The sequence below is a fragment of the Schistocerca nitens genome, chromosome 4, assembly GCF_023898315.1.
Source record: "Schistocerca nitens isolate TAMUIC-IGC-003100 chromosome 4, iqSchNite1.1, whole genome shotgun sequence".
Classification (NCBI taxonomy): domain Eukaryota; kingdom Metazoa; phylum Arthropoda; class Insecta; order Orthoptera; family Acrididae; genus Schistocerca; species Schistocerca nitens.
The window spans coordinates 497,855,078-497,868,622 of record NC_064617.1 but is presented as its reverse complement, the minus strand read 5'-3'; the positions used below and the strand labels follow the sequence as shown (position 1 = coordinate 497,868,622).

General features: G+C 37.6%; 1 protein-coding gene across 1 annotated transcript in view; it reads left to right on the top strand.

Annotated features, from left to right (window-relative positions):
- The window catches only part of LOC126253110 (39S ribosomal protein L21, mitochondrial), a 41,179-nt gene extending 28,316 nt beyond the window's left edge, over positions 1-12,863 (top strand). The window contains exons 3-5 of the mRNA XM_049954221.1: positions 4,177-4,340; positions 11,660-11,816; positions 12,697-12,863. Of these exons, the coding sequence (XP_049810178.1) occupies positions 4,177-4,340; positions 11,660-11,816; positions 12,697-12,764 (389 nt within the window). The 3' untranslated portion in view covers positions 12,765-12,863. The remainder of the gene's footprint in view (positions 1-4,176; positions 4,341-11,659; positions 11,817-12,696) is intronic.
- Positions 12,864-13,545: the final 682 nt, after the last annotated feature.

Genomic DNA, 13,545 nt, shown 5'->3' with positions numbered 1-13,545 from the left:
CTGCAAAGGCAACAAGACCAGCAAAAACTGTGTAAAGTGCCACAAAGTCATGTGCGGAAAAATGTGCATGTAAAACAATAATCACCTGTGCTAAGTGCGTCTAGCAGCTTGTGTGTAAAGTAATACAGAGCTGTTTGTAAAACACATGTGAGAGTAAAATGGACCAAATAATCTACATGTGTCTAGATGGTTGTATGAGCAATTAATTTTTTAAAATCTATAGTTAAGAAACTTGTTAGCAATAGCAACAATAAATTTGTATGATATGTTGGTGTTCAGATAAATTAGTAATTGTGATTTATAATTGTAAATAACTGTTGTGATTAGGGTTAACAAACACTAAAACAAGTACTTGTTTAAGTCAAATATGAAAGTATTTTATGTGCGGTCAAAATGACCTCTTTCCGCCATTTTAGGATGCCTGGTGAGAAGATGCCTTGATTAACCAACTTTTTTTTCTGTGGGATCTGCTGCATCAGGTCTACACTTAACTTTCAGTACACCATTGCGTCTAATAGGTCCTCTGATCATAATCTTTGGTCTTCATTATGCCAGTTGTATTTCTCATGCCAGCAGGCAGTACCAATATGCTACCGTTGGCATTATGGCTCTTGATAGCTTGTAACTCTTCTTCTTTCTTTCAGCCTGCAAGGTGGTGGTGTTGCTCAGTGCAGTATCCTGGTGGTTTCAGTCCATATTTCCTAAAGTTTTTCACAAGGAAGAGGTCTGGATGGCCACTTCGATGTTCGCAGTGATATCCTCCAAGGATAAAGTTCTGGAGTTGATAGTGAAATCATCCCCTCCTTTTTGAAGGGCAGACAGTTTGAGGTCAGTGGTCATTCACTCAGGTTGACCACTTTGCATGACATGTCGAGAGATGACTTGTCGGTATGCATTCTCCATCTTTCATACTTTTTCTGTCGTGGCTTGGTGCAATGGTTGTATTTGTTCTGCATGCTCCTATGAGTGGTGCTGTTGACCTCATCTCAGTTGTCTTGCTGCATCTTGTCACTAAGTTTATAGAAAATGCCTAAAAATTGCTCATCAGTTTCTGTCAAGTCTCTGTATCTTGCATGAATTCGCTCTCAGAGAAAAGCTCATTCTCCTGCCACATATTCAATGTGTCTGGTCTTTGCGGTGATAATTAGGTGCTTACATTTCAGGAACATGAGTGTGAGCATAGTGTTTTGGCTCACTTTCCATGCAAGTGACAGTTTACACAAAAAGAGCACTGCACTATTAGAGCATTTGTTGCTGACACTGCAGTTTATGGAAACCATTCAAATCCCAAACACAGCAGAGGAACAGAGAATATGATTGAAACAACTTTCAAATTGCCACAGTGAATAGCATTATACCTAAGATCCAAACAATGATAACTTAAGTAACTTGATTAAACTTTCAACTCTATGGTTCTGTACTAACTTTCATTGATCCAATATCTAAAAATAATCATGCAAATGAGTCCAAAACGAAATGAACCCACATTCCATTATGTTTAAGGACATACTGATTGCTATGGTTTCTCTAATTTTATCGTAAAAAATAGGTGGTACATATGTCATTTTCATCTTATAAAGAGATTGTTTAGAGAGGAAACATTTCCAGACTTCCTGAAAGCATAAATTGTCTTGGTGTATACAAAAAAGAGACAGAAATCAACCTCAGAATTACGGACTCATTACAATATCACAAGTAAAATCTATGGAGCTGAACAAGGCTCCGTGCATGGATCTATTTTGTTTATTGTCTAAGTAAATAATCTGTCCAATTTATTGCCTTATAAATCTGTGATATATGTTGATAACTCAACTTTCAGCACATCACACAATAATGTGCAAGTTTTTGAACAGATGATCAATTTGATGATGGAAAAGGTAGCTCAATGATTCCACAAAAACAGATTGACTTAAAAACAATAAAACTGACCACATTATCTCTTACTTTACAAATGTTGATAATAGACCAAATGAACTCAAGAACTCTATGACATTGTTAGGCATTTACCTGGATAGTAAATAATGCTGGGTGCCCACACTAAAAAGTACTGCAATAAGGTAGGAAGAGCATGATATCACCTAAGAAAACAGAAGAATTGTGAGGGTAAATAGCTTATGCTTGTGGCATATTAAGCTGCTTTATATGCACACTTACACTATGAGTTACTTCTTTGGGGGATGTGCTGGGCTGAAAGAAGTGTAGCTATAGCAGAAGAAAGGCATTAAATTGTATTTTTCACTTGTTTAAGTAGTAATGTATTGAACACAAAATACTTAGTTCCCAGAGTATACATATCCAAAATACGTATATATGTCAAATATAATTCCCACATTTATGAAATTAGATCAGCTGTACACCCATATGGCACCAGAAACAGGAAAATCCTGGGACGAGATTCAGTAAAGAAAAAAGAATTCTTTACATGTTGACAAAGCATTTTGAAATGGTAGTAGGGCCTCAGTTAAATGTAACTTTCTGTAACACATATGAGTAATTGCAAATAGTTTATTTGGTAGTCTACATAATTTGTTCAACTAAGTTAAGCTATATGAAGGGTAAGAAGATAGTAATTCTTTGTCAATCATTCGTATAATTATGTCTGTATCACAGTTGTTTATACCAAATAAATCTATTTAAATTTGAATTCAACAACAAGAGAATTATCTTTACAGCAGTAACTTAATTGTGGCTTGGTTAGTAGGAGCTGTACTGACTCCTGAGTAGAGTGATTTAGGTAAACTATACTAACCAAACTTGTAGTCTGGGAGCACAACTTAATGTGCCCTGATATAAGTCCATTGTTTTATCTAGCTCAATTTATTCAACAATACTGTAATTTGAGACTCGGCAGAGCTACAGGAGATCTTTCCATAATGTACACTGACTGATCTGGAAAGGGGTGTTTCAGCTGTGTGTGCTATTTTCTTGGGGGTTGTCTTTGTTAGAAGCAGATCAGCCAAGCTTACTCTCTGTGCAGCCCTGGAGGAGATGAGGGTTGATTGCTGGATTATTTTCGTATTGTATTATATTTTATTTTTATTTTTCTAGCTGTGGACCTTTATGGGTGTATTACTTTTTCTAATATCTATTGTTTAGTAAAGAAAATAGTGGATAGCAAGATAACAGCATTACTATCCAATAAAAGCAGTGGAGGATAAACAGCCAACTAGTTACCAGGGTGACTAATAATTCAGAAAAATGAATTACCTGAAGTAATTACCATTGTGTGTGAAAGGGCACACCATCAAATGCCCTGCTATCCTGATCATTCTTATCTTGTGAGTTAGTGTCACACCCATAGCAACAGGAAAATTCATCAGAGCTGCAGAAATGTTGACAGAATAATCACTTCAGGTGACGGTAAGAGCACTGAGACTTGTGACAGCTGATTGAACACTGGTTTCATAATGAGGTTGAGAGTTGCCTCTCACATTGCATAGGAAAACTGATTATTCTGTGTGTTTACATGTATCCTAACAGGGTTTTTCGTGCATTGTTTTCCATAAAATTATGAAATGAGGAATAACAAGCAAAATAATGTACTTATATTAGTGTGACTCACCTCTGAGCTCAGTATGAAAATTTAGGGCCTGGCACTACTTATTAAATTAATTGTTGGATCAGAGCTGCTGGAATTAATTTTCTATGCCTCATTGTATTCCACTCTTGTATAATACTCTGTAGTACTCTGAATTAGTCCAGAAATGTGTAATTGTACTGTTATGGTCGTTATGTGATATCTGTTACCAACTTCAGTGCCTGTGCTTTCACCTACATAACTAAAAGGTGTTTTGGAATAAAAAAATATTTTAAAGTTGTATTTAGATATTATTTTCTTGTGCTGCATGCATATAAAACTTCCATATAACAGGCCAGCAGTGTAAAAGTAGGTAATCCTTCAGAAATTCCTTAAATTCTGAAACGTTCCATTTCATTTGTTGGAAATTAGTACAGAAAGTAATATCAGTTTATAGTCAGTGAAGCAATTCCTATGACTTTAATCCAGTGGCCATAGATATTTATCTTTCTTGAATAGAGTTTCAGATGAATAAATATGTTTGAAAGTCACATCAAATAGTTCTTTTGTTTATTATACTTTATCAAAATCTCAAAACTGTCCCCCCTGCTGACATTATCTGAAAACACTTTTATTTAGTTTTATGTTATGTGTGACAGATGTAATCTCGAGGGTAAATGAGGAGATTGAAACATCAAAGCATGGCCGTCTGTTTGCTGTTGTTCATTTATGTGGGAAGCAATTTAAAGTAACAGATGAAGATATAATTCTGGTTGAAGGATATTGGCCACCAGACGTAGGCGACAGAGTACGTTTAGAAAAGGTACGTATCACATTAATCACACATGTATAAAATTTCTGTCTAAATTCAGACCAACATAATTTTGTGATTAAATGTAGAATTTTATGGTGGAGTAATTGAGTTGTATTAAAACCTGTCGTTCTATTCGTTGTGTGAAGTGTTTGTTAATATTACTTCAAGGTTACTGTTTTGATGTTTGACAATGTCACTATAAAATTTGCAATAGTATAAATGGTGTACATCCCTTGGGGGTCACAATTCTTTTGTTAGTATGTACATGGTGAGTGTGTGGTCCAGCACCTACTTTCCTTCTTGTCCTGCAATCTCCCATCTCCAACTATCCTTCATTTTCTTACTCTCTGCCCTGTGGTGGCAGTCTCTGATGTTGACCCAGCTATGTATCTGGGTTCTGCTTTCTTTCGGATATATCTTTAAGCATTTACTTTACATTACCTTTAGGCTGAAGTAATTTTTTGCAATGTTTTGTGTTTGACCTACTTATTCTAAATTTTTTTCTACAGTCTAGTCCAATTACAGAACACCTCAAAGAGCACCTACTGCCTCCAGTATTGAAGATTCTCTGTGCACAATGACTGTGTAGATACATATACACTTTAAAGCCAATGCAGTAGCCAATCCAATGTGGTGGGTTATTATGTATCCTCTCAATAGAGCCTCTAACAAGACAGGGATCTCCCTTCTGATGCCTCAGCTAGCTCCCTACACATGACAAGGAGCCGATACCTGTCTCGTTGCAGCATCGGGCAACGGCTGCTTTGCCAAATGACCTTTTCTGTGGCTGGGTGGCGTTGATGGAGAGAGCATTTGATCAGAGTAGGTTGCATATGAAATGTTGTTGTTGTTGTTGTGGTCTTCAGTCCTGAGACTGGTTTGATGCAGCTCTCCATGCTACTCTATCCTGTGCAAGCTCCTTCATCTCCCAGTACCTACTGCAACCTACATCCTTCTGAATCTGCTTAGTGTATTCATCTCTTGGTCTCCCTCTACGATTTTTACCCTCCACGCTGCCCTCCAATGCTAAATTTGTGATCCCTTGATGCCTCAAAACATGTCCTACCAACCGGTCCCTTCTTCTCGTCAAGATGTGCCACAAACTCCTCTTCTCCCCAATTCTATTCAATACCTCCTCATTAGTTACGTGATCTACCCACCTTGTCTTCAGCATTCTTCTGTAGCACCACATTTCGAAAGCTTCTATTCTCTCCTTGTCCAAACTGGTTATCGTCCATGTTTCACTTCCATACATGGCTACACTCCATACAAATACTTTCAGAAACGACTTCCTGACACTATACTCAATGTTAACAAATTTCTCTTCTTCAGAAACGATTTCCTTGCCATTGCCAGTCTACATTTTATATCCTCTCTACTTTGACCATCATCAGTTATTTTGCTCCCTAAATAGCAAAACTCCTTTACTACTTTAAGTGTCTCATTTCCTAATCTAATTCCCTCAGCATCACCTGATTTAATTTGACTACATTCCATTATCCTCGTTTTGCTTTTGTTGATGTTCATCTTATATCCTCCTTTCAAGACACTGTCCATTCCGTTCAACTGCTCTTCCAAGTCCTTTGCTGTCTCTGACAGAATTACAATGTCATCGGCGAACCTCAAAGTTTTTACTTCTTCTCCATGAATTTTAATACCTACTCCGAATTTTTCTTTTGTTTCCTTTACTGCTTGCTCAATATACAGATTGAATAGCATCGGGGAGAGGCTACAACCCTGTCTCACTCCTTTCCCAACCACTGCTTCCCTTTCATGCCCCTCGACTCTTATAACTGCCATCTGGTTTCTGTACAAATTGTAAATAGCCTTTCGCTCCCTGTATTTTACCCCTGCCACCTTCAGAATTTGAAAGAGAGTATTCCAGTTAACATTGTCAAAAGCTTTCTCTAAGTCTACAAATGCTAGAAACGTAGGTTTGCCTTTTCTTAATCTTTCTTCTAAGATAAGTCGTAAGGTTAGTATTGCCTCACGTGTTCCAACATTTCTACGGAATCCAAACTGATCTTCCCCAAGGTCCGCTTCTACCAGTTTTTCCATTTGTCTGTAAAGAATTCGCGTTAGTATTTTGCAGCTGTGACTTATTAAACTGATAGTTCGGTAATTTTCACATCTGTCAACACCTGCTTTCTTTGGGATTGGAATTATTATATTCTTCTTGAAGTCTGAGGGTATTTCGCCTGTCTCATACATCTTCCTCACCAGATGGTAGAGTTTTGTCATGAATGGCTCTCCCAAGGCCATCAGTAGTTCTAATGGAATGTTGTCTACTCCGGGGGCCTTGTTTCAACTCAGGTCTTTCAGTGCTCTGTCAAACTCTTCACGCAGTATCTTATCTCCCATTTTGTCTTCATCTACATCCTCTTCCATTTCCATAATATTGTCCTTAAGTACATTGCCCTTGTATAAACCCTCTATATACTCCTTCCACCTTTCTGCCTTCCCTTCTTTGCTTAGAACTGGGTTTCCATCTGAGCTCTTGATATTCATACAAGTGGTTCTCTTCTCTCCAAAGGTCTCTTTAATTTTCCTGTAGGCAGTATCTATCTTACCCCTAGTGAGACAACCCTCTACATCCTTACATTTGTCCTCTAGCCATCCCTGCTTAGCCATTTTGCACTTCCTGTCGATATCATTTTTGAGACGTTTGTATTCCTTTTTGCCTGCCTCATTTACTGCATTTTTATATTTTCTCCTTTCATCAATTAAATTCAATATTTCTTCTGTTACCCAAGGATTTCTATTAGCCCTCGTCTTTTTACCTACTTGATCCTCTGCTGCCTTCACTATTTCATCCCTCAGAGCTGCCCATTCTTCTTCTACTGTATTTCTTTCCCCCATTCCTGTCAATTGTTCCCTTATGCTCTCCCTGAAACTCTCTACAACCTCTGGTTTAGTCAGTTTATCCAGGTCCCATCTCCTTAAATTCCCACCTTTTTGCAGTTTCTTCAGTTTCAATCTGCAGTTCATAACCAATAGATTGTGGTCAGAATCCACCTCTGCCCCTGGAAATGTCTTACAGTTTGAAACCTGGTTCCTAAATCTCTGTCTTACCATTATATAATCTATATGATACCTTTTAGTGTCTCCAGGATTCTTCCAGGTATACAACCTTCTTTTATGATTCTTGAACCAAGTGTTAGCTATGATTAAGTTATGCTCTGTGCAAAATTCTACAAGGCGGCTTCCTCTTTCATTTCTTCCCCCCAATCCATATTCACCTACTATGTTTCCTTCTCTCCCTTTTCCTACTGACGAATTCCAGTCACCCATGACTATTAAATTTTCGTCTCCCTTCACTACCTGAATAATTTCTTTTATCTCATCATACATTTCATCTATTTCTTCATCATCTGCAGAGCTAGTTGGCATATAAACTTGTACTACTGTAGTAGGCATGGGCTTTGTGTCTATCTTGGCCACAATAATGCGTTCACTATGCTGTTTGTAGTAGCTAACCCGCACTCCTATTTTTTTATTCATTATTAAACCTACTCCTGCATGACCCCTATTTGATTTTGTATTTATAACCCTGTAATCACCTGACCAAAAGTCTTGTTCCTCCTGCCACCGAACTTCACTAATTCCCACTATATCTAACTTTAACCTATCCATTTCCCTTTTTAAATTTTCTAACCTACCTGCCCGATTAAGGGATCTGACATTCCACGCTCCGATCCGTAGAACGCCAGTTTTCTTTCTCCTGATAACGACGTCCTCTTGAGTAGTCCCCGCCCGGAGATCCAAATGGGGGACTATTTTACCTCCGGAATATTTTACCCAAGAGGACGCCATCATCATTTAACCATACAGTAAAGCTGCATGCCCTCGGGAAAAATTATGGCTGTAGTTTCCCCTTGCTTTCAGCCGTTCGCAGTACCAGAACAGCAAGGCCGTTTTGGTTCTTGTTACAAGGCCAGATCAGTCAATCATCCAGACTGTTGCCCCTGCAACTACTGAAAAGGCTTCTGCCCCTCTTCAGGAACCACATGTTTGTCTGGCCTCTCAACAGATACCCCTCCGTTGTGGTTGCACCTACGGTACGGCCATCTGTATCGCTGAGGCGCGCAAGCCTCCCCACCAACGGCAAGGTCCATGGTTCATGGGGGGGACATGAAATGTATCAAACCAAATCAACTCAATGGCCATACTGATCCAACCATCTCAACAAATAAATGTGTGGATAGCTACAACCCATTTGCTTTCCCTAGCCTGTGGGAAGAGGAACAAGCCAGAAAACTGAGAGCAAAACAACTTCACAAAGCTGTTACTTTTTGTAGAACAAATACAGCATAAATTTGTAGCAATAGATGCATTGGAAAAAAAATATGAAATGGGTCGTTGTTGATTAAAGCCCCCCCTCTGTTGTACAATCTCTAGTGCTACTTACATGTGAAAGACTGGACGATACAGAATTGACTATTATTCCATGTAAAACTTTGATTATGTTACAGAAAGTTATCTTTCAGAAACCTTATACTCCAGATAGATGAGGAGCTACACGGTGTGCATTTTATCCGAGAGATACTAAAAGGGGCAAAAAGATAACCAAATAGGTACAGGTAGGTACTTTCATCTTAGCTTTTGAAGAAAATGTCCTCCCGGAAAACGTTAAGGTTATGGTGTACATGTGTGATGTGAAACCTTATGTCCCATCTCACTTGGGGTGTTTTTGATGATTATGTATTGGGTACTTCATCTTGCTACATCAAAATGTGGAGACTGTGGAAGATCAGGTATGTCATACTTGCGAATAACCACCTTTCTGTGTAAACTGTAAGGAACAAATTTTCCCGTGTCGACTCATTTGCCTTGCAATTAAAAAAGAAAATACAAGAATTTTAAAATCTTGAATATGGCAGCAGTCAGCAACTGTAGAATTATGGATACAGTGGGAACCCTACAGCCAACCAGTTGCTGGTCAAAAGTTTATTCAAATTTTTACCTACATTTTGACAGATGTAAATGGGTCTGCCACAAAAGAAGTAATAACATGTGTTACATATTGTGTGAAAAGAGAAACAAAGTCATAAGGCTAAGTCGACAGTAAAATGATCCATACAAATGCTATAGCATAGCCATAATGCTGAGTCATTAGAAAATGATCCATATAAATGCTATGGCATAGCCACAATGCTTTGTCAACAGCAAAAATGATACATGTAAAATCTACAGCAGGCATGTATCATACACACAAACAGAGAACACAAGAGAAGAGCTGGCCTGTTGGGGTGAGCTCTCCTACCCTGTGTTGTGAACTTTAAACAGGGTAAGTGTGGGTGTGCCATGCAGGAAGATCAACATGTCGAAGTGGGATCACCTCTTGGATGAAGCAGCTGTCCTATGTGAAGTGCGAAATCCGGGCCACCTAACACAATGTTGCCTGATAGGTGAACCTTGTGCTCTGGGTGGCCCTTTGAATGTAAAAAAAAAGAGGCAGTATCAACTCCTGCTTTCTTGAAACTAACTGTTTAAATGGCTGTGGAAAATAAAATAAATTGTGTGTACAAGATGAAGTATCTTCATGATTTTTGTATACTACTGTGACAGTTTTGTGATTCTCTCTTATGTGGTAATGGATATTTATTACACTTCCATTACTACAGCGCAGCATGAAAGGAAAGTTAGTAAGTCCACATAAAATAAAATAATTGCCCTGAACCACAAGAAAATGAAAATAATTTGCACAATTAATTCCCTGTGCATACAGGTTAATTTAAATACAGCCAAGTTGCTGGATAGTAACACAGGTGGTACTATATTGATAGACATTGGTGGAAACCACCTCAATGGTTAGTTCATTTGGCTGAATAAGTATACCACTACACTCTGGCACTCTCACAAACAGGCTAAGTCAACTTGCACAACAGTAAGAGCAGTCTGATTTGTTATCCAGCAGAGACCATAATTACAGCATCGTTATCTAGGGAAATGTCAGTTAAGATTGGAACACTGTGTTGGCTGACTCACAAAGAATGAAGGTGAGGTTATGGCCTTTGGTTGTAAATTGCCCAGTTCGCTGATGTTATGTGATCGGTCGGCGGGAGAAGCTGCTTTTTTCCGTGTTGACAGCAACTTGACTGGACGTAGACATGACAAGTTTCAATGTTTCCATGTCGTCCATCAATATGTCTGGCAGCATTACATGCTAATAGTCTAACCAGATATGTGACTAATGTCTAGGCAGGCACTTAAAATTGGAAGTCCAAGGCCTGACAGATTGAAAGATTAAGAAAAGACCATAATGACTAGATGTATTATGACGCTCAGACTTGGAATGGTGCCAGAGATGGTACAGTTTGAGGGGAAAACAAAAGCTATATTAGTACATTTCTGCAAAGCCAGAAAACAAACTCGAGAAATAAGGAGTTAATCCTAAAGTTACGAGGATGAATCAAATATGAATCATAGATTTTGTCCATATGCATTACCTGTCTTAGTGTTATTAGTAACTCGTATATCCGCATCCAGTGTAGTGTGAATACATTTTGTGCAAAATAAATGCTCCCCAAGCACGTCTGTCCTCTACGTCGCCAATGATTCATAAGGCGTGCTGTGCAGGGTGTGTACAATTTTGTGAAACTCACTGTAGTTACTTCTTGTGATGTAGTGGAGTTCATAGAGTGGGGAATCACCTGCTCAACCTTCAGTTTGCAGACCTGGGAAGGAGGGAAAGTGCATGTCCACAATCCAGCAACCTACCTTCCCTTGCGCCACTACCACACACATCTCCCCTGTCCACCCTGTTACACTCTGGAACACAGTTTATTCCCAAATATGGATCTACTGCACTTACTTGAGACACACACATTTAATATTTGTTTTTAACCCACTCCAGTTAATGATAAACATTGATTTCCTACCGTTAGAACAGTATTTTTTAAGAATCTGCAGTTTTTCCATCCCCTGAATGTGGAAACTATTAGTCCTAGAGCAAAAAAGATAGGGCCTTTTTTTGTAGAAAATTTGATGTAATTTAATTTTGTACTGGAAAACATTTTCGTTTAAAGCTGAGGTTTTAGAGTTATTCGAGAAAAAACATAAAAAAAGTGCTCACGCCCCACCAATCAGGATTTTTAGTGTGGTGTTCAGGACCCTATCTCCTAGCACTGTGCAAAAATTTGTGACTACATGATTTTTTCCCCTAATTGACCATTTTTAGTCTTCATTGTCTAGGCTGTTGGGAAAACTTAAGATTTCAGTATGTTTTGTGGCATTTACTTTCTCAGATTTTGTAACTGTTCAAATAATCAATTTTTTAAAAGTTCAACTAACTGCTAGTTTTGTACATTTTCTTTTTTCCTTTCAAGGTTATGCTGGTGGGAGGTGCTGATTTTACACTCATTGGTCGGCCACTTCTATCACCTAATCTGGTTAATGTTGAGGCGACTGTTATTGAAAAAACATTGTCACATACAAAGACACATTTCAGAAAAATAAGAAGAAAACAATACATGAGAATAAATTGTGAGTACTGATCACCATATTGTGTTGTAGAAGTGAAGTTCATTCTTTCTTGTATCGAGAGAAAAATCCTCAGCTAGAAAGATTAAAATTTTGTCAATCATGGTAGAAAGTTTTTCTGTCACACCATATTTAAGAATATTGTTAAGTTTTATTGCTAGACAGTAGGATCATTTTTTTTTCCCTTCAATTTACTAATCTTGGTCAAACTTGCAGTGCACTCAGTACATCCTGGGTCAGAGTACTCTTATATTTTAACTTCATCCACAGGAGCAACGTTAATAAATATGTAAAATAAATGTGATTCAGTGATTAGGAAGAGAACTATGGGGAAAAATAATGGCTCTTACTAGTGGTTGCTAAGTAGTTTCTAATTAGAAAGCGCTTTAAGTTTAGAAGTTAGGTAATTTCTTATATAATATACAACCAGTGAAAGTGATGGTATACAATTTGTTTGACTGTGAAACATGCTTTACAGACCATTTGTATGGCTAATACATATGGGATAACGGCTTTTCAAGGTAAACCTTTCTCCTTGGAACACACATGGTTTTAACGTATATACTGATGAGACCTCTTTTGATGTAATTTTCTCTTTGTCCCCTATTTTTCTTATTCTTCTCCTTTTTGTTATTTCTACCGCTTATTAGCACTCACATTCCCCGGTTCGTGCTAGTTTTCTTGTGGTGAGTTGAATGTTATATTAATAAAATCAATTTCTGATGTATGAAGAATTTTCTGTGCTAGTTGTTATTTAGATAAGTTTAAAGTTTTATGTTAGAAAAATGTTGAACTCCAGAGTGCAAGAACAACTTCTTCATCAATCTCAGTGTTAATTTTTGCCTTTTTCGTACAGTATTCTGATAAGGATTTTCTTTTTCAGTCTATCGCAGCCCTTTCACAATGTTGCGCATCAACTGCATCACACTGGAGGAAAAGTTGCGTCATTGACAAATGGAAATAAATGTGTAGTAATAGAAATTTGTGAACTACAGTGATTTCTGTCAGATTTTTGTGCATTTTATTAATAAAAATATTTGTTTCATAGTATTTTAACTTATGCATGACATTTTGTTGTATGTCTTATATTCATTATACAGCTAGACACTGCCAAAAAGACATTTGGACTCATATTAAAGCGAGCTGAGTTCAAGAACGGAACTAGTTATCATAGCTTATACGTAACACAGTTTCGAAATAATTTCTTTACCCATTCCCTGTAAGATGGTACAGTCATTGGCAGAATGTGAAAAGCAGGAAAGAAAATAGTATGCAACTATATATTACAACAGTATTTGTCAGCTGTATTACAGCAAAAGGAACACAGATTGCAAGACAGTATAATTAAATGCATGTATTTTAAATGAATGAAAATATTCAATGTAGCACAAGTGAATTATTACCCTGAATAATACTGCAGCTTAGAATTTAAAAAGGTGGAGTCATGTCATGTCTGACATCCTGTATATAATAAATAAATTTTTCCTGCTACAGGTGACTTTTTTGCACCTTTTGTCAAACAATCTAAATTATTACTGTGACAAACAAAGTTACAATTAGAAGGGACATAGTTGACACTCATAAATATGGTCAATTAACAGTGCAAAATAATTGATTATAGGAAAAATACTAAGTTTGAAAAAAGTAGACCATGAGGCACTGAAGGATGGTGGATGCTGATGTTAGCTGTGAAGAAGTGTGAAGCTATTCCCAGAAAGTCAGCACCTGGTGG